The following is a 22377-nucleotide window of genomic DNA, read 5'->3' on the forward strand; positions in this document are numbered from 1 at the left end:
CATTCCACCATTAACCAGAGCTTTCAGTCATCACAACCCTGCATTCCATAACCCTCGTCCTCAAACTCTCCCACGCTACGTTCCGCAACCCCTCCCACTCATCTTGACAGCTGTGGCTCCGTTGCTAGCACTCTTGCCTTTGAGTCAGAAGCTCATGGTCACAAAATCTAGGCTGACATTCCAGTACAATAGTGTCATGTATGTATGCTTGGGTTTACTAGCCACCAGGTGGCGCCACTGCCGGAGGTCATTGGGCTGTGTGCACGTGTGTGCGGCCCGGGTATAAAAGGCCAGCCATCTTGTAATGTTATCACTTCGGGCCCTAATAAAGTAGAGCCAGGTTTGTACCTGTTCGGAGTTTACAGTATTCAGTCTATTGAGTTATTGCATACACAATATTTGGCGCGAGGTAACAAGAACCTTCGTCTGCAAAAATGAGCACAATTGGAATTCTAGAGTGATTTGTGGAGGAAGAAGATTGGGCAGACTTTGAAGCCTGCTTGAACCAGTACTTTGTGGCCAACAAAATGGAGAAAGAGGACGCGCAGTTCGGTGCCGGGCGGACCTCCTCACGGTTTGCACTCCTTAAGTCCAACGGACAAGGACTCTGAAACATTGTGTGGTCTGGTACGTGACCATCTCAAACCAGATGAAGGCATCATCATCGCAAGATATCAATTCTATACGCACGTTCGTTCTGAGGGCCAGGATGTATCGGAATTTGTTGCCGACCTAAGACGTCTAGCTGGACTGTGTAAGTTCGAAACTGCGTTGGCAGACATGCTGCGGGACTTCTTTGTAATTGTCATCAGCCACGAGGTGATCCTGCGTAAGCTACTGGCGGCGGATAGGCTGGATTTGAGCAAGGCCATCACATGATGACGGACAAAAGCTTAAAGCAGATATCACTGAAAAATCGGAACTTGGCAATTACTGTAGACAAGATAGTATCATTGTTTGGCAGAGCTGCATATGGCAGGGCCTACCCGACTACGTACACAAAACCTGTGGCTGCTCAAAGTCCACCAACGGGAATGAATCCGATATCACCGTGTTGGCATTGTGGGGGAAATCATCGGCATCATCAGTGTCGGTTTAAACAGTATTTTTGTAAAGGCTGTTCGCGAGTGGGGCATCTCCAGCGCATGTGTCCGCAACTGAGCAAGCGTGCTGCGACATACCACATGGAGGATGATGACCAGTCTAGCGCAGATCCGGACATGCGATCCGAGATACCAGAGGAAGAAGTGCATGGACTGTATTCGTTCCTAGCAAAGAGCCAGCCGATAATGATTAATGTAAAACTTAATGGTGTGCCGGTATCGATGGAATTGGACATGGGTGCGAGTCAATCAATAATGAGCCAGAGGACATTCGCCAGGCTGTGGGATACTAAGGCTGTGAGGCCTAAGCTGAGTCCAGTCAATGCCAAGTTGCATACGTACACTAAAGAACTCATAACGGTGATTGGCATTGCAGTCGTCAAGGTGTCGTATGATGGAGTCGTTCACAATTTACCGTTATGGATTGTTCCAGGCAATGGTCCAACACTTTTCGGCAGGAACAGGTTAGTAAAAATCAAATGGAACTGGAACGAGATCAAAGCGTTGTTGTCGGAGGATGATACTCCATGTGCTCAAGTGCTGAGCAAGTTCCCCTCGCTGTTTGAACCAGGCATCGGCAATTTCACGGGAGCCAAGGTGCAGATTCATGTGGACTCGGATGCAAGACCGTCCCATCATAAAGCTCGGGCTGTTCTGTATATGATGAGGGAGAAGGTCAAAATCGAACTGGACAGACTCCAGCGTGAAGGGATCATATCACCGGTCGAATTTAACGAATGGGCCAGCCCCATTGTTCCCATGTTGAAAAGTGATGGCACTGGCAGGATTTGTGGAGCCTACAAGGTTACGATCAACCAAGTTTCGAAACAGGATCAATACCCGTTACCGAAGGCTGATGACCTATTTGCAACGCTAGCCGCGGGGAAGTCATTCACAAAACTGGATCTGACGTCAGTCTACATGACACAGGAGCTGGTCGACATGTTGAAGAAATTTACGTGCACCAACACTCATACAGGACTGTTTATCTACAACAGGTGTCCTTTTGGAATTTGCTCGGCTGCAGACATATTTCAGAGGAACATGGAGAGTCGACTGAAGTCGTCGTGTTCCAAGATAACATACTGGTCACGGATCATGACTCCGCCGAACATCTGAACAACCTGGAAGAGGTTCTACATCGTCTGGACAAAATGGGACTCAGACTGAAACACTTGAAGTGCATCTTCATGGCACCGGAAGTCGAATTCCTGGGGAGGAAAATTACTGCTGACGGTATCAGGCCTATGGACTCGAAAACCAAGGCCATCAAAAATGCACCCAAGCCTCAGAATGTGTTCGTTCCTTGGTCTACTCAACTACTTCGGTAATTTCTTACCTCGATTGAGCACCTTATTAGAGCCACTGCACATGCGACAACTGGGTTTGGGGTGCGTCTCAAAATAGAGCTTTTGAGAAAGCTACTAATCTGCTTTGCTCTAACAAGCTGCTGGTACATTATGATCCATGTAAGCGTCTAGTATTGGCCTGTGATGCTTCGTCATATGGAGTTGGTTGCGTGCTCCACCAAGCTAATGAGTCGGGCAAATCACAACCTGTTGCTTCAAAAAGTTTGTCAAAGACGGAAAGAGCCTACAGCATGGTAGAGAAAGAAGCATTAGCCTGTGTGAATGGGGTTAAAAAGATGCATCAGTACCTGCTTGGTCTTCGGTTTGAACTGGAAACAGATCACAAGCCACTCATTTCATTGTTTTCGGAAAACAAAGGTATCAATACCAATGCATCGTCCCGCATCCAGAGGTGGGCGCTGACATTATCTGCCTCTGATTATGTCATTCGCCATAGACCTGGCACTGAGAATTGTGCCGATGCATTGAGCCATCTGCCGTTGCCTACACCGGAGGTGGAAACGCCACAACCGGCAGACCTACTGTTAGTCATGGATGTTTTTGAAAGTGAAGGAAACCCTGTCACGGCTCAACAAGTTAAGACCTGGATCAGCCAGGTCCCGATATTATCAGTTGTGAAACGTTGTATCCTTAGTGGTGGTTGATCTGCCATACACAAGCAAATGTGTGAGGAGATCAAACCTTACATCCGTCTCAAAGACAAACTATCCATTCAATCAGATTATATACTGTGGGGTAATCGTGTTGTTATGCCCAAGAAAAGCAGAGAGAAATTTGTGCATGACCTACATAGCACTCATCCCGGTATTGTCATGATAAAAGTCATTGCCAGATCTCATGTATGGTAACTCTGATCTGGAAGCATGTGTGCATCAGTGCAACACTTGCATGCAGCTTAGTAAAGCACCAGTGGAATCGCCGCTGAATCTGTGGTCGTGGCCATCTAAACCATGGTCCAGGATCCACATCGACTTTGCAGGTCCTTTCCTGGGAAAGATGTTCTTAGTTGTGGTGGAAGCTTATTCCAAGTGAATAGAGTGTATAATCACGTCATCCAGCACATCCACAGCTACCATTGAGAGCCTTCGTGTCATGTTTGCTACGCATGGTCTGCCTGACATCGTTGTAAGCGACATCGGATCTTGCTTCACCAGTATGGAGTTTCAAGAATTCATGAAACTCAATGGTATCAAACATGTGAGGTCAGCACCATTCAAACCCGCATCCAATGGACAAGCAGAGCGTGCGGTCCAAACCATCAAGCAGAGTATGAGACATGTAATTCATGGTTCACTGCAAACTCGCTTGTCACGCATATTGTTTAGTTACAGGACAAGACCCCATACGCTTACCGGGGTCTCCCTTGCTAAACTATTGATGAAGAGAGGTCTCAAGACCAGGCGCTCTCTTGTCCACCCCGACATGAATAATCGTGTCGAATAATCGTGTCGAATACAGACGTCAAAGTCAGCAAGACTATCATGATCGCGCTACTGTGTCACGTGACATTTCTATCAATGATTCTGTGTATGTACTGAATTATGATCAAGGTCCCAAATGGATCGCCGGTACTGTTACGGCCAAGGAGGGTAACAGAGTGTTTATCGTTAAGCTCAAGAATGGGCAAACATGCAGGAAACATGTTGATCAGGTAAAGCTGCGACACACGGATGAACCGGAACAGTCTGAGGAAGACACAATCAGTGCCCAACCAACCTACCCTCAGTCATCAGAGGACTCCGCTATCATCAATGAATCTGGACTTTCAATCCCTGACATGGTCAATGCCACTCCCATCAGATCGGGTACCCAACCCCCAGTCACAACAGACTCAGAACGCTCACCCAAGGCTGGAGTTGAACTGAGACGTTTAACTCGGGAGAGGAAAGCCTCGGATCGTCTTGTAAAAAGATCGTTACTAACATCTTTTTGTCATGTATGTATGCTTGGGTTTAATAGCCGCCAGATGTCGCCACTGTTGGAGGTCATTGGGCTGTGCGCAAGTGTGCACGGCCCAGGTATAAAAGGCCAGCCATCTTGTAATGTGATCACTTCGGGCCCGAATAAAGTAGAGCCAGGTTTGTACCTGTTCGGAGTTTACAGTATTCAGTCTTTTGAGTTATTGCATACACAACAAATAGCCCGTGTCCTAACTCGCACCAAGTCCCACTCACCCATCGCCCCTGTGCTCGCTGACCTACATTGGCTCCGAGTTAAGCAACGCCTCGATTTTAAAATTCTCATCCTTGTTTTCAAATTTCTCCATGGCCTCAGCCCTCCTTATCTCTGTAATCTCCTCCAGCCCCACAACCCTCCGCGATCTCTGCACTCCTCTAATTCTGGCCACTTGAGCATCTCTGATGTTAATCACTTTATCCTTGGTGGCCGTGCCTTCAGCTGTCAAGGCTCTAAGCTCTGGAATTCTCTCCCTAAACCTCTCCGCCTCTATCCTCCTTTAAGACGCTCCTTAAAACCTACCTCTTTGACCATCTGTCCTAATATCTCTTTATGTGGCTCTGGTGTCAATTTTTTTGTCAAACACTCCTGTGATGCGGCTTGAGACGTTTTACAATGTTAAAGGTGTATATAAATACAAATGTTGTTGTTGCAGTAGTAAGGAGTGCTGCACTGTTAGAGGTGCTATCTTTCGGATGAGACATTAAACCGAGCCCGTCTTCCCTCAGGTAATTGTAAAAGATCCAATGGCGCTATTTTGAAGAAGATCTTTGGTGTTCTCCTCGGGGTCCTGGCCAACATGTATTCCTCAATGCAACACCTACAACGGTCATTATCACATTGCTGTTTGTGGGAGCTTGCTGTGCGCAAATTGCCTGCCGTGTTTCCTACATTGCAACAGTAACCACACTTCAAAAAAGTACTTCGTTGACTGCAAAGCACTTTGGGATGTCCCGAGGTTGTGAGAGGCGCTATATAAATGCAAGTCTTTCTTTCTAATCTTCAAGAGCCCTGCATAATCTACCTCACTGACCACAGCCTTCAGTCACCTCTTCACTGAGCTCCTGTTCAGTGTCCGTTCTTCACTCTGCTCCTCCCGCCCATCCACAGAAAGAGATATTAGGACAGAAGGTCAAAAAGGTAGGTTTTAAGGAGCATCTTAAAGGAGGATAGAGACCATGACGGACCTTGTGATGTTTTGCTGCGTTAAAAGGTACAACACGAGTGTAAGTGGTTGTTTGAGCACCGTTGGGTGTCTGAAATGGCATCCTAATAAATCGCAAGTAAAAAGAGATGTGGAATGTATCACTTGGCAAAATCTGCCATTCTTCAGCGGTTACATCAGCTGTACTTGGAGGGTCTCCCACTTTCCAACTGCAAAATCAAACACCTAATATTGTGACATTTAAACTTCTTCTACAATAATACCAGCGCATAAACAGGAAGAACATTTCCAATAGAACTTTTTCATTTGAAAGGATGTTTGCCATAATTCAAAGGATGGGATTATTCTGAGCGAGCACTAGAAATATAAAGAATGGGCTTCCATTTATAGAGCACTTTTCACATACTTAGGACGTCCCAAAGCGATTTACAGACAATTATGTACTTTCAAAGTGTAGTCACTGTTGTAATGTGGGAAACGCAGCAGCTAAATTGCGCACAGCAAGGCTCCACAAATAGCAATGTGATAATGACCTGGTAATTGGTGTTGTCACTGTTGTTATGCAAGTAGAGCAGCCATTTTGCACACAGCAAGGTTCCACAACCAACTATTGATGAACAACCAGTTAACGGCCTGGATTTTGCTTTGCTTTGCTTTGAGCGCTGTTAGCCTCAGCGTTACTCTGGAGTAAATCGGACAGCAACTTCCGGAGTCCGCACATTCGCAGGTAAATGAGGAAATCGAGAAGTTGCTGTCCAGGTTCCCCTGCTCCTTCACAAGCTGTGACTAAGTCCTGGAGTGGGGTTTGAACCCAAAACCAGTTGACACAGAGCCGAGAGAACTACCACTGAGCCAAGTCAGCACTTGAATGCTGACCGTCTAGACTCATACATAAAGACTGGCCACTTGGGTGATGATGGTTGGTGTCCAAGGAATAGTCTCCTGGTAAGGAAAGAAAAAGGGGAAAAAACTGGCATTAAAAGTAAAGCTCCATGATAAAATCTACCCAACAGGTTTGGAGAAATTAATCTGATTACTGCATTGAAGCCTCCACAAGCCCAACATCTCAACTTCGGCATAACCACTGATTGGCACTCAGTGTACCATGAGGCAGGGTGCCAGGGTCTATGGGTGAGCACTTGTACTTACAGAACAGGAATGGTATCCCTTTCATTCTGGGCTGGGACAGAGATCAATAGATTTTTGGACATTAAGGGAATCGAGGGATATGGGGATAGGGCGGGAATGTCTAGTTGAGGTCAAACATCAGCCAAGATCGTATTTGTCATGTATTTAACTGTCATTGTAACCCATGTACAAACTGACTAGTTATACACTGTGAGAACATTTACCACTAGGTGGTGAACTTGTGGGAGACACTCCTAACCTGGTCTTTCAGGTATAAAAGGGGAAGCTCCACCCACCTTCATCACTTCAGTGCTGGAATAAAGTTGCTGGTCACAGAGTGACCTTCTCTCAAGTATGGGCCTCGTGTGCATTTGTACTGTATAGTAAGGACATATCATTGGCGACGAGAAACTGGGATTTAAACCATGCGAGCATGGCCACTAGCAGCACAGACGAGAGGTACTGTGTTGGTGATGATTGGGGCGATTTTATTGAGAGACTACAGCAAAGTTTTGTCACTAAGGAATGGCTGGGACAGGATTCGGCCGACAAACGCAGGACTCATCTCCTGACGATTTGTGGGTCCAGGACGTACTCCCTGATGAGGGACCTTCTAGCGCCAGAGAAGCCGGTGGACAAGACTTTTGAAGAGCTCAGTAAGTTGATCGGGGAACACCGTAAACCGGCGAGCAGCATGCACATGGCGAGACACTGGTTTTACACGCACCGGCGGTGAGAAGGGAAAGCGTTCCAGACTTCGTGGCAGATATCCGGCGAGCCTATGTAAGTTCCCAGATGCATGCAGAGCGGAGATGCTGCGAGACTTCTTTATTGAGGGCATCGGGCACGCTGGGGTTTACAGGAAACTGATTGAGACGAAAGACTTGACCCTGGAAACAGCGGCTTTGATGGCCCAAACATTTATCTCATGGGAGGAAGAGACCAGAATGATCTCTTGGTTTGACAAAAATCTTGGTTTAAATGCAGCAAAAGGACAGGGAGTCAACATTGTTAACGCGGCACACAGTTCCCCAGGCAGACAGTGGCAATCGGACATGCCCGAGCCTGTAGTCGAATCCAAAGGGGCACTTCAATAGAGACAATGGATAGCTGAACGGCGATTCACACCATCGCAAGGGACAATGCGGCCAGTAATGGGGCCATCAACACCTGTTAATGGTATTCTTAAAAACAGTTACAGAGACAGTCAGAGACGATCGACTGGTAATGGACCTTTTGTTTCCAACAATGGCTCATGTTGGAGGTGTGGAGGCAAACACACAGCCAGAGCTTGCAGATGTCAGCAATATACCTGCAGAAACTGCAACGTCAGCGGTCACTTGGCATGTTTGTGCAGGAAGCCTGCAGCCAGGTTGATGTACGAGGAGGACGGGCCCGATGTAAGCCCTACGAGGCCAAATGGACACTGGGGGAAATCGCTGGAAGCTGAAGTTCAGCGAGTTCATGTGGAGCACTTATACAGTTCATACACCAGGACGTCACCGATAATGATGAACGTGCTCCTCAATGGCATCCCAGTATCAATGGAGCTAGACACAGGGGCCAGCCAGTCCCTGATGAGTATCAAACAGTTCGACAAGTTGTGGGCGTCCAAGGCCAGTAGACCAAAATTATTGCCGATTAACGCACAGCTACGGACATATACAAAGGAGATCATTCCAGTGCTAGGCTGGGCCACGGTAGTCATGACCCACAAAGATTCGGAGAACAGGTTGCCACTCTGGATTGTTCCGGGGGACGGTCCCGCACTACTGGGTAGGAGTTGGCTGTCTGTCATGAACTGGAAATGGGGCAATGTCAATGCAATTTCTTCTGTGGAGCGAATATCATGCTCACAGGTCCTGGACAAATTTGACTCACTATTTCAGCCCGGCATTGGCACTTTCAAGAGGATTAATGTGGTGATTACAAGGCCACCATCAATCGGGTGTCACTCCAAGACCAGTACCCGCTACCGAGAACGGAGGACCTCTTCGTGACGTTATCCGGTGGCAAACTTTTTTCAAAATTGGACCTAACCTCAGCTTACATGACCCAGGAGCTGGCGAGTGAGTCGAAGAAGCTGACCACCATCACGACACACAAGGGGCTGTTTGAGCACAACAGATGTCCGTTTGGGATTCGCTCGGCCGCCGCGATCTTTCAACGCAATATGGAAAGCCTCCTCAAGTCGATTCCAAGGACAATGGTTTTTCAAGACGACATCCTCATCACGGGTTGTGATACTGAAGAACAGCTCTGCAACCTGGAGGAGGTGCTACGCAGACTGGACCGGGTAGGTCCGCGACTGAAAAAGGCAAAGTGCGTCTTCCTAGCTCCAGAGGTAGAATTCCTGGGGAGGAGGGTAGCAGCAGACGGGATCAGACTCACTGCGTCCAAAACAGAAGCGATCCAGAGAGAACCCAGACCCCTAACACGATGGAGCTGCATTCGTTCCTGGGGCTCCTGAACTATTTTGCTAACTTTCTTCCCAAATTGAGCACGCTGTTAGAGCCGCTCCACTTGCTCCTACGCAAAGGTCATGAATGGGTCTGGTGGGGACAGCCAAGAAAGGGCCTTTGTTAGAGCATGAAATTTGTTATGCTCCAACAATCTGTTAATGCTATATGACCCATGAAAGAAACTTGTTTTAACGTACGATGCGTCGTCCTATGGGGTCGGGTGTGTGTTGCAGCATGTTAATGCCATGGGTCAGTTACAGCCGGTAGCTTATGCTTCCAGAAGTCTGTCCCAGGCAGAAAGGGGCTACAGGATGGTAGAAAAGGAAGTGCTTGCGTGTGTATATGCTGTAAAAAAAATGCACCAGTACCTGTTTGGCAGGAAATTTGAGCTGGAGACAGAATTCAAACCCCTAACGTCCCTTTTGGCCGACAACAAGGTCATAAATGCGAATGCATCGGCCCGTATACAGAGGTGGGCACTCACGTTAGCCGCCTATGACTACACAATTTGGCATAGACCGGGCACCGAAAACTGCGCCGATGCACTCAGCAGGCTTCCACTAGCCACCACCGAGCGGGCAACCGAGCATGCTGCTGAGATGGTCATGGCTGTGGAAGCTTTCGAAAGCGAAGGCTCACCCGTGACAGCCTGTCAGATCAAAGTCTGGACAAATAGAGACCCGCTACTGTCTTTAGTCAAGAAATGTGTCCTTAATGGAGACTGGGCAGCCACATATGGGGCATGCCCTGAGGAATTCAAACCATTTCACAGGCGCAAGGATGAACACTCGATTCAGGCCTATTGCTTACTATGGGGAAACTGAATAGTCATGCCTCAGATGGGCAAAGAGATGTTCATCAGAGAAATGTTCATCAGAGAACTCCACAATGAGCACCCGGGCATTGTCATGATGAAGGCAATTGCCAGGTCACACGTTTGGTGGCCAGGGATAGATGCAGACCTGGAACCTTGTGTTCGCAGGTGCAACACGTGCGCCCAGCTGGGCAATGCGCCCAGGGAAGCCCCCCTTAGCCCCTGGTCCTGGCCCGCCAAGCCATAGTCACACATCCATGTGGACTACGCAGGTCCTTTCATGAGAAAAATGTTTTTGGTTGTAGTAGACGCCTACTCCAAATGGATCGAGTGTGACATTCTCAATTCAAGCACATCCTCGGCCACGGTAGAAAGTCTACGGGCAATGTTCGCCGCCCATGGTCTACCTGACGTCTTGGTCAGTGACAATGGCCCGTGCTTTACAAGCATTGAATTCCAGGACTTCATGACAGGAAATGGTATCAACCATGTCAGAACGGCACCATTCAAGCCAGCCTCAAACGGCCAGGTGGAATGAGCAGTGCAGATAATCAAACAGGGGATGCTCAGAATCCAAGGGGGTTCCCTACAAAGCCGCTTATCACGCCTCCTGTTGGCCAATAGATCACGACCACACTCGCTCACAGGAGTCCCACCTGCAGAGCTGCTAATGAAAAGGACGCTCAAAACCAGGTTATCCCTTATACACCCCACCATGAAAGAAATTGTTGAGAGCAGGTGCCAGTCACAATGTGACTACCATGATGGGAATGCGAGGGCACGATGCATTGATGTCAATGACCCTGTCTTTGTTCTCAACTATACTGCAGGGTATAAATGGCTCGCAGGCACTGTGATTGCCAAAGAGGGGAATAGGATTCTGGTAGTTAAACTTACCAGTTGACAAATCTGCCACAAACATGTGGATCAAACAAAAAGGAGGTTCAGCAACCCCATAGAAGAAGCAGAGGAAGAACACGCTGTAGAGTTCACTCCTCCACAGGTGGCTGAACACCGGAACCAAGTGGAGGAGAGCCCAGTCACTGTGGGCAGTCCAGACAGGCCTCAGGCACCGCAAACAGCAGACACTGAGGCCAGCGCCCAACAACCGTAGCCCCAACTCAGGCGCTCTACAAGGGATCGTAAACCACCAGAGAGACTTAACCTGTGATCCCAATAAGACTTTGGGGGGGGGGGGGGGGGGGAGGTGATGTCATGTATTTAATTGTCATTGTAACCCATGTATAAACTGACTAGTTGTACACTGTGAGAACATTGACCACTGAACCTGTCGGAGACACTCCTAACCTGGTCTTTCAGGTATAAAAGGGGAAGCTCCACCCACCTTCATCACTTCAGTGCCGGAATAAAAGTTGCTGGTCACAGAGTGGCCTTCTTTCAAGCATGGGCCTCGTGTGCATTTGTACTGTATAATAATAAGGACATATCAGTATTGAATGGCAGAGCAGGCATGAGGGGCCGTATGGCCTACTCCTGCTTCTATTTCTTAATCTATCTCATTGCTGTTTGTTCTTAATCTATCACATTGCTGTTTGTGGGATCGTGCTGTGTGCTAATTGGTTGACGACACTTCAAACATGCATTGAGCAATGTTCCTGTTACGCTGCGCAGCCAGGAGGTCCCGCACAGCTGGCTCACCGGCTTTTAAATGGAAAAACCGGACACGCACGGAATTTTGTATGGGCCGCGCAGCCCGCTAAAGGGGCCGTGCAGTACAAAAAAAATTACTGGGAACATTGACTTTGAGGTAATTCAATATGATGAAGCACTACAAAAACGTAAGGGTCGGAAAATTGGAGCCATTAACACCAGCCATTAAAGCCGTTTTGGAAGAAGAAATGGCGGCCGCCTCGATTCGTGACTTCCGGCACCGAGCGAGGCGGCCTCCATTTTGGGCAGGTCGGCAGCACTGCTGTTGCCTGCACTCACTTCACATATTTAAATAATCAAGATCGTGACGTGAATCGACGCCACTGCTCTTAATAGCGTGGTCTCCAGACCACGAGAGGCTGAATGTGCGGGCAGCAGTACAACAGAATCAATGCTCGCGCTTCTTAAAGGGACACACACAACTTTCAGGTAAGTTTAGATTTTTGTTTTTGTACTGGTTTCTTTACATTTTATTGGAGTAGTGGCTTGGTGCAATACATTTTAAAAGCTGTTAAAGTGTGCAGGAAGTGCAGGGAGTGCTGCTGGACGTTTGCAAGGCTTTGCCTCTTAAAGGAAGGCCTCTGAGAACACCACTTGCTCCCAGTCCTGGGGGCTCCAGTTGCAGTCCCCCTTGGGCTGGATCATGACATGGAGGTGGAGCAGAGGCAGCAAAGGGGACAAGCTGCTCGCAGAGGGAGGAGGAGGAGGAGGAGGAGGAGGAAGCAGTAGTGGAGGAAGCGGATGGAAGGATGCAACCCAGACAGCCCCTGTCTGGCCGGGATATCCGGGATCAAATCATCCGCCTGCAGTACCAGTGACCACAACCCCAATTCCCCTTTCAACATTAGTCCCACACCTTACCTTCCCTCTGTTACTGACCATCACAGCATCCTCTTGGCCACAATGCTGAAATAAAAGCTACTGCAAACTTTCCAACCCCACTTAATCCATATATGCATCCAATATTACATCAAAAAATCAACGGATCCCCCTTGTGCATTCCCTTCGTGAGTGTCTTGCCTCTGCCTTTGGCTATCCTAGTGACGTCACACAGTGCTACGCAGGGGCTGCAGCGTGGCTGGTGGAAGGCTGCTGACTTTCAGTGGGGGACACTGCAAATGGGTCTTGCAGGAGGTCCTCGAGGAGCAGGTGTCTGGGAGTGTGAAATCTTCTTCTTCGTATTGACTTACTGGCAGAGCAGGCTGGATTCCTTGGGTGTCTGAAATGAGGAAGGCCCAAGGGGTAGGGTTGTGGTGAGGGGAAGTTGTAAAACAAGAGGTGCACGCTTACACCATGTGCAGCTTGTAAATCAGAAGATGGTCGAATGAGGGGGAAGTGGGATTTGAGAAGGAGTATAATGAATGAGGATACCAGCATCTTGTATTCTTTCAGCCCCGCCAATGGCTAAGGGCTCAGCCATACCCCTGCAAGAATGGCCAGCACTACCTCCTCCAAGGAGATGAGGTGAAGTTAGGAATGCAAGGGGTGCCTCGCGTTTGGTAGAGATTGTTGGTAGGTGAGTGATTGGGGGTTCATGTATTGATCAGTGTCTGAGGCTAGTGGTGCAGTTGGTAGGAGACGGCTTTTGAAGATACATGCACTGACTATGACCACGCATCTGAGATCTTGAAACATCTTTGGGCACAGGAGCCTCATGGTGACACTGCGGGCAGTGTCTTCCTCGGCGACGTGGTCCCACATCCTTCTTTCTGGAGGGCCTCCTGGCCCTGTGGGTAGAGGACTGCTCTTCCAGTGCTGATCCCTTGAACAAAGCTCAAGTGCTGCATCTGAGACCCTGGGTGCCTTTTCCCTGGCCTGTTGAGGCATTTGTGTCAGTGCCCAAGCACTTGTAGCATTTGTGATCATCAGAGGGCAGCTCACCTTTAGGAGGTGCAGACTGCTCAGTGCCGAAGCAATTTTATTTATTTTTTATCTGCAGAAGGCAGCTCAGCTTTAAGAGTTGCAGACTGCATTTAGAAGGAGCAGGCTAGCTTTAAGTAAAGCTAGCCTTGCTCAAACAACGTGTAATTTGGCGCCCAGCGCCAGACTGTGTGGTACAATCGTGATAATTAGCAGACAGCATGAAGTTGATCTGCTGCCTGTGCTTTTTGAACGGGCGTGGGCATATCGTGCATCGCGGTGCCCATGCCTGTTTTTTGTCATTATCGAATTTCCCAGCCAAGGTTTTTTGGGTTACTAATTTAGTTTCCTTTCATTTGTTTCTTTCCAATGTTCTTTCTGAAGCCATTTTCTCCCCCCGCAGCACCCCCTCCCCCTCCAAAATGAGAAAATTATTACTAACACACTTTTAAATAAATCGCATTCTTTATCTTTGAGCTTTATCTGTATCTCTTTATATCCACAAGGCCGAGGCTCACCAAGATCCCCGTGCTGTTACTGTGCATCAGTAGCAGAAAAATGTCACCCGCTGTGACAGGGAGCACACAGCCTGGGCCCAAGCTATCAGGTGGCTCACTTCTCCATTTTCAATCCCTCAGCTGGGCGCTCAGCTCCAGTTACCGAACACGGAGCGGGGGCTGCCGAGTGTCTCTGTCCTCCCCTTCGCAACACTTGACAACGTCCTTCGGTTCCTATCAGCCACTGCTGTCGCGCTCACAGAAAATAACAGCCTGCCTGGTGCAGAAAGACAACAAGGCCGATCGCCAAGTCACTCTCTGGAACACTGCGTTCATCACCTCTTGTCCAAACCCGGCAATCCTTCATGCTATTGGCGTGAGTGCAGTGGACAATGAATCCTGCGCTATCTGCCCAGATCCAGAGATTGTTTGGAGCGAATCTGTTTCCTTCAGGAAGTCATCTTGACTTTCTGATAAGTTTTTCTCACTGACGTCAAGAAAGAATGATAGAATTTACTGGAACCTATTTTCAGGGAGTTATGTCTCCTTTTATAAGGACCTCTCCCACACATAGCAGAGGTAGAGTGTCTGACAGATTCATTTCACAGTCTTCCATTTGTGACTCATTCCTTCGTCAGGCTCCTCCAGACTGTGGAACTTCTTACTTCCCGCTGACATTCCATCCTGCTGAAATCTTCAGCTTTTAAAGCCCTAGATTTATATCACTCAACAGACTATCTGGTCAGTATCACATTGCTGTTTGTGGGATTTTGCTGTGCACAAATCGGCTGCCACGTTTCCTATATTGCAACAATGACTAAGTACTTAATTGGCTGTAAAGCACTTTGGGACATCTGGAAGTTGTGAAAGGCGCTATATAAATGCAAGTCTACTTTTCTTTAATCATTCATTTCGCTTCTTTTGCTTTAGTAGCTCCTTGTATATTGTTCGGATAGGGCTGCTGGTGTGTGGGTCTCGCACAACCAGTGTCAACACCAAGTAACCGTAGAGGATACACTAATGCCAGTGGACAAGGAGGTATGTGTTTTTACTGAAAATCACTTACCCACTATGTTCATCCACCTATCAAATCTAATCTTGAATGTTGACATGGTTTCTGCCTCAGTCACAAGCCTCGCAACTCTCTTGTGTCAGCTGTGGCTCAGTGGGCAGCACTCTCACCTCTGAGTCAGAAGTTTGTGGCTTCAAATCCCACCCCAGAGACTTGAGCACAAAAATCTAGGCTGGCACTCCAGTGCAGTACTGAGGGAGTGCTGAACTATCGGAGGTGCCGTCTTTCGGATGAGACGTTAAACAGGTCTCTTAGGTGGACGTAAAAGATCCCACGGCACAATTTTGAAGAAGAGCAGTGGAGTTCTCCCCGGTGTCCTGGCCAATATTTATCCCTCAACTAACCTCACTAAAAACAGGTCATTATCTCATTGTAGAACCTTGCTGTGCGTAAATAGGCTGCAGCATTTCCTACATTACAATAATGACTACACTTCAAAAATACTTCACTAGCTATAAAGCGCTTTGGGGCGTCCTGAAGTTGTGAAAGACATTATATAAATACAAGTTCTACGTTATCTTTTTAAACATGGAGAATGACATGGATGAAACCAACACTGGTTCCCGGTTTACACATTAGCCATTTTTATGTTGCTCTTCTTTTAATTCGGATTTTGTGAGCCCCATTTCCTTGGTATTTAGGCTGCTAATTCCAGTGCCGTGGACTTGTGAATCCAAATTTTAACCTGAACGTACAAATCTGGCACTGTCCTGGGCATTAGCAGCATAAATGGCAGGAACAGTTCATAGTTGCCTAGGATTGCAAGAGTCCGAATTAGTAATACGCCTATGTCTGGGGCTGCAGGAGAAACTACAGCCAAAGTGTGGTCCTCTTAAACAGGCACATCAAAACAGTTGGTTCTCATCATCCAAAGTATCAAGGATTGAACATGACACTGGAGGTGGAGGGTTGAGGAAGTTTGGGGTCTGAGGATAGAAAGTGCCACTCGAGTTTAGGGCAAAAAAATTCACAGGCAATCGCAGGGGGATAAATCGTGGGTCTGACAGTTCAGACAAAGTTAGTTGTTTGCCCACAAAACAGTGATCAAAAGTCCTGAGGGCAATGCAAATCATATCATCAAAGTTCCAGGAATGACTGGGTGTTATATATAAATACATGTCCAAAATTGTAGTCACAGGTGAGGCACTTACTAAATGCAAGATTGTAATTTCTTGTATGCAGGAACATTCAAATCTAAAATGTCATTGGTCAGATTTGATTCAGAAGATGGGGTTTGCATGGAATCTGAGATTGAATGTCGTGTACACAGCCAGAATGGGACACAGACAGGTAGAGAGAATGGGACACAGACAGGTCGAGAGAATGGGACACAGACAGGTCGAGAGAATGGGACACAGACAGGTCGAGAGAATGGGACACAGACAGGTCGAGAGAATGGGACACAGACAGGTCGAGAGAATGGGACACAGACAGGTCGAGAGAATGGGACACAGACAGGTAGAGAGAATGGGACACAGACAGGTAGAGAGAATGGGACACAGACAGGTAGAGAGAATGGGACACAGACAGGTAGAGAGAATGGGACACAGACAGATACAGACAGAGGAAGAATGGGACACGGACAGATACAGACAGAGGGAGAATGGGACAAGGACAGATACAGACAGAGGGAGAATGGAACAAGGACAGATACAGACAGAGGGAGAATGGGACAAGGACAGATACAGACAGAGGGAGAATGGGACAAGGACAGGCAGAGACAGAGGGAGAATGCGACACGGACAGATACAGACAGAGGGAGAATGGGACACGGACAGGTAGAGACAAAGGGAGAATGCGACAAGGACAGATACAGACAGAGGGAGAATGGGACACGGACAGATACAGACAGAGGGAGAATGCGACACGGACAGGTAGAGACAGTGGGAGAATGGGACACGGACAGATACAGACAGAGGGAGAATGGGACACGGACAGGTAGAGACAGAGGGAGAATGGGACAAGGACAGGTAGAGACAGAGGGAGAATGGGACAAGGACAGGCAGAGACAGAGGGAGAATGCGACACGGACAGATACAGACAGAGGGAGAATGGGACACGGACAGGTAGAGACAAAGGGAGAATGCGACAAGGACAGATACAGACAGAGGGAGAATGGGACACGGACAGATACAGACAGAGGGAGAATGCGACACGGACAGGTAGAGACAGTGGGAGAATGGGACACGGACAGATACAGACAGAGGGAGAATGGGACACGGACAGGTAGAGACAGAGGGAGAATGGGACAAGGACAGGTAGAGACAGGGAGAATGGGACCGGCAGCGGCAGATTGCCCCGGAGATGTCAATGAGGCCCGAGACTCAATTTCGAGACAATCTTGCTACCTCTCTGTTTGGGTTCAGGCAGAGCAGAGTCTAGGCCCGAATACAGACCCAGGCTCATTTCTTACCCTCATTGTCTAACCCTCACTGACGGTGGGTCAGCTGGGGAACTGCACCCAAGCAGGAGGCTACATTTTCAGGTGATTGGGGAAGGGAGAGAATTACCACAAAAGATGTATAAGAGGAGGCTCTATGAACATTTGGTGAATGTGGGAGGTGAGGCCTTATATCCCGTTTGGGTGTGGGTTCAACCCCACTTCAGAGACTTGTGCACAAAATCTAGGCTGACACTTCAGTGCAGTGCTGAGGGAGTGCTGTACTGTCGGAGATGCCATCTTTCAGATGTGACATTAAACCAAGGCCCCGTCTGCCCTCTCAGCAAAAGATTCCATGGCACTATTTCAAAGGAGAGCAGGGAAATTTTCCTGGTGGCCTGGTCAATATTTATCCTTCAACCAACATCTAAAAACAGATTATCTGCTCATTATGACATTGCAGTTTATGGGATCTTGCTGTGCGCAAAAATGGCTGCCACGTTTCCCACATTACAACAGTGACTGCAGTTCAGAAAAGTTCTTCATTGGCTGTAAAACGCTTCGGGACATCCCGAGGTCGCGATAGGCGCTATACAAATGCAAGTCTTTCTTTCGGTTAATGCTGGATTAGGAGTTCCAGTGGGAAATGGGAAAGAGTGAAAAAAACTGGCAAGACGGCAGCTGGCACCCTCATCATAGGCCACAAATAATAAACCTGACTCAGTCTCCAAGGACTTGTGCAGTGAGACACGTGGGGCCTGCAGCCTTCAGCCTGTCTGCTGAGCTAAAACAGCAGGTGACAGGAAAGAATGCAAGGCAGACAGCAAGCACCTAAATATGGCTCCTTCTCCCCCCCTCCCTCCTCCCCCATTCCCTGGAGAGCGAGGCATCAGACAATGCGATCAGTGCAGCCAGAGGGGGTCACTGCTGCCCTCTGGTGAGTTGTAGACCGTTTCCTCAATAAACTGATTAAAGAAAAAGAAAAGAAAGGAAGAACTTGCATTTCCGTAGCGCCTTTCACCACCTCAAGGTGCTTTACAGCCAATGAAACACATTTGAAGTAAAGTCACTGTTGAAAATCTGAAGCTCTCTCCCCCAAAAAGCTGTTGAGGCTGAGGGTCAATTAATAATTTCAAAACTGAGATTGGCAGATTTTTGTCAGGCAAGGGCATTAATGGTTACGGAACCAAAGGCGGCTAAATGGAGTTAAGATACAGTTCGGCCATGATTTAATTGTGTGAAGCAGCATGCTCGAGGGGCTGAATGGCCCACTCCTTTTCGTCTATTCCTGTGGAGCCAATTTGCGCACAGCAAGGTGCCACAAACAGCAATGAATAAATGACCAGATCATCTGTTTGGGTGAAAGGTCATAGTCTTGAAACGTTAACTCTGTTTCTCTTTCCATAGCTGCTGCCTGATCTGCAGAGTATTTCCAGCATTTTCGGTTAATATTTTGGATATCCGTCATCTGCGGTAATGTTGGTTGAGGGATAAATATTGGCCCGAACACGGGGGAGAATGGCCCTGCTCTCTCTTCTTCGAAATAGTGCCGTGGGATTGATAATTTTTACGTCCAGCTGAGAGGGCAGACGGGGCTCAGTTTAACGTCGCATCCGAAAGGCGGCACCTCCAACAGTGCAGCACTCCCTCAGTACAGTACTGAAGGCTGATGACAAGCATGGGGTAGTGGAGCAACTGTACTTCAGTACAAACTACTGCCTTCAGGAGAGTGCAGGGTGCGGGTGGGTCAGGGGGGAGGGGGATGGAGGGTGGTTGGGTGGGGGGGGGGGGGGGGGGGGGAGGGGGGAGGGAAGATACAATACAAAGCAAACCACTGAAGCAAACCACTGAATGCTGGGGAAGTGACTTGGAGGAGTCACTTGCCTCGATGGGGGGAGTGAATAGATACATTCAATTATCAAAAGTGCAGGCTGTGAATGATGATGATATTTCATAGACCATCCCACTGTGTGTTTCACAAAGGTCATCGAGTGAAAGCTTTGGACAGTTTTGTCATATCTCGTTGCCAAGTTTCCAAGCAACAACTTGTATTTATATAGTGCCTTCAATGTAGTAAAACGTGCCGAGGCGCTTCTGAGGAGCGTGATCACACACGAGCCACATAAGGAGATATTGGGACAGGTGGCCAAATGCTTGGCTAAAGAGGGAAGTTTTAAGCAGCGACTTAAATAAGGCGAGGTAGAGCGGCGCAGAGGTTTATCCAGGTAATTCCAGAGCTCAGGGCCCAGGCAGCTGCTGTCACGGCCGCCAATGTTGGGACGATGAGAATCGTGGATACGCAAGAGGCCAGAATTGGAGGAGCGCCAAGATCTCGCAGTATTGTAGGGCTGGAGGAGGTTACAGAGATAGGGAGGAGCGAGTCCATGGAGGGATTTGAAGATAAGGATGAGAATTTTCAAAACGAGGCGTTGTTGGACCAGGAGTCAGTGTAGGTCAGCGAGCACGGGGAAGATGGGTGAACAGGATTTGGCGCGAGTTGTGGTACAGGCAGCAAAGGTTTGGATGCGTTTGAGCTTACGGAGGGTGGAAGATGGGAGGCCGGCCAGGAGAGAATTGGAATAGAGATTTAGCACATTCACAATTCCACAGACAGGCAGTGGGTTCTACAAATTGGCTACACGAGCACAGACTCACCAATGTCATTTGCGAGAGAAGCTGGGTCAGATACGCCCAGAGTGGCCTCAAACTCTTCCTGCAGACGATAAGCCCTCTGAAGCAATGACTCCAACTTGTGTATGAATTCCGCACTAATGATGTCCTATTGGGGGCAAGAAGAGATGGTTTCAATACCCACAATCAGATAATGCTGGGCTTTTAGAATGTGCCCAATAAGTCAGATTATTTAATGGCAGCATGTAGAAGGTCGTGGGTTCAAGTCCCACTCCAGACTTGTTTTAACTTCTCAACATATAAGAACATAAGAAATAGAGGTAGGAGTAGGCCATTTGGCCCCTCGAGCCTGCTCCGCCATTTAATAAGATCGTGGCTGATCTGATCATGGACTCGGCTCCACTTCCCTGCCCGCTCCCCATAACCCTTTATTGCCTTATCGTTCAAAAATCTGTCTATCTCCGCCTTAAATCTATTCAATAACCCAGTCGCCACAGCTCTCTGGGGCAGAGAATTCCACAGATTTACAACCCTCTGAGAGAAGAAATTCCTCCTAATCTCAGTTTTAAATGGGCGGCCCCTATTCTGAAACTATAGCCCCGAACTTGTGGAAGCTAAGTTCCGTCCAAAGGACCACTGAGATACCTGACGGTACTTTGGGCAGGAGTTTCGTGGAAAAGACCGGGAAAGACCGCCCGGCGGCAAAAAAACGACTTACGCCTCGAATCTGGGCGGCAGCTGGCGGGACCTCCCAATCTCAGCGGCAAATGCAATCCTCGGCAAAGTACTGCCGAGGATTGAGTCCCAGGGAGGGGGGAACATATAAAATCAAAATTTTCAAAGAATAAAAAAACCCACTGGAAAACCTTCAGGGGACCCCATCCTCCTGAATCGCTGGGAAAAAAAGAAATAAAAGAAGTTCACTAACCTTTTTTTGCAGGTCTTCTTACTTACCCTTGAGGTTAGACCTGCCTCCACGTGACGGTCCTTCCCCCTGCCACAGCGGACTCCTGCCCGGACCAAACTGGCAGCTCGGGGGGGGCGGGAGGACAGTTACTTGAGTTGCGCGCCAGCGGATGTCAGCGGGCGGTTCCTAGTGGTCTTCCCTCCCCGCTGGCGGGAGGCCTCCTCCAAACTCGCCCGGAGGGGAGACCATCCAGAAAACTCGATGGCAGTCGGCGGTGAGTTCACCAAGTTCGGCCCCAATGTCCCCTAGTTTTAGTTTCCATGATAAGTGGAAACATCCTCTCTGCATTCACCTTGTCGAGCCCCCTCATTATCTTATATGTTTCAATAAGATCACCTCTCATTCTTTTGAACTCCAATGTGTATAGGCCCAACCTGCTCAACCTATCTTCATAAGTCAACCCCCTCATCTCTGAAATCAACCAACTGAACCTTCTCTGAACAGCCTCCAATGCAAGTATATCCTTCCTTAAATACAGAGACCAAAACTGTACGCAGTACTCTAGGTGTGGCCTCTCCAATACCCTGTACAGTTGTAGTAAGACTTCTCTGCTTTTATATTCTATCCCCCTTGCAATAAAGGCCAACAATTAATTTGCCTTCCTGATTACTTGCTGTACCTGCATACTAACTTTTTGTGTTTCATGCACAAGAACCCCCAGGTCCCTCTGTACTGCAGCACTTTGCAATTTTTCTCCATTTAAATTATAATTTGCCTTTTTATTTTTTCTGCCAAAGTGGATAACCTCACATTTTCCCACATTATATTCCATCTGCAAAATTTTTGCCCATTTACTTAGCCTGTCTATATCCCTTTGCACATTTTTTGTGTCTTTCTCACAATTTGCTTTCCCACCCATCTTTGTATCATCAGCAAACTTGGCTACATTACACTCGGTCCCTTCATCCAAGTCATTAATATAGATTGTAAATAGTTGAGGACCCAGCACCGATCCCTGGGGCACCCCACTAGTTAGTTTGCCAACCGGAAAATGACCCATTGATCATGACTCTCTGTTTTCTGTTAGTTAGCCAATCCTCTATCCATGCTAATATATTACCCCCAACCCCGTGAGTTTTTATCTTGTGCAGTAATCTTTTATGTGGCCTTATCGAATGCCTTCCTGAAATCCAAATACACCACATCCACTGGTTCCCCTTTATACACCCTGCTCATTAAATCCTCACAGAACACCAGCAAATTTGTCAAACATGATTTCCCTTTCATAAAACCATGCTGACTCTGCTTGATTGAATCATGCTTTTCCAAATGTCCCGCTACTGCTTCCTTAATAATGGACT

General features: G+C 48.0%; 1 protein-coding gene across 1 annotated transcript in view; it reads right to left on the reverse strand.

The window, feature by feature from the left end:
- The window catches only part of miga1 (mitoguardin 1), a 133239-nt gene that overhangs the window by 74403 nt on the left and 36459 nt on the right, over window positions 1-22377 (reverse strand). The window contains exon 7 of the mRNA XM_070886539.1: window positions 20134-20257. Coding sequence (XP_070742640.1) covers window positions 20134-20257 — 124 coding nt within the window. The remainder of the gene's footprint in view (window positions 1-20133; window positions 20258-22377) is intronic.

The sequence above is a fragment of the Pristiophorus japonicus genome, chromosome 8, assembly GCF_044704955.1.
Source record: "Pristiophorus japonicus isolate sPriJap1 chromosome 8, sPriJap1.hap1, whole genome shotgun sequence".
Classification (NCBI taxonomy): Eukaryota; Metazoa; Chordata; class Chondrichthyes; family Pristiophoridae; genus Pristiophorus; species Pristiophorus japonicus.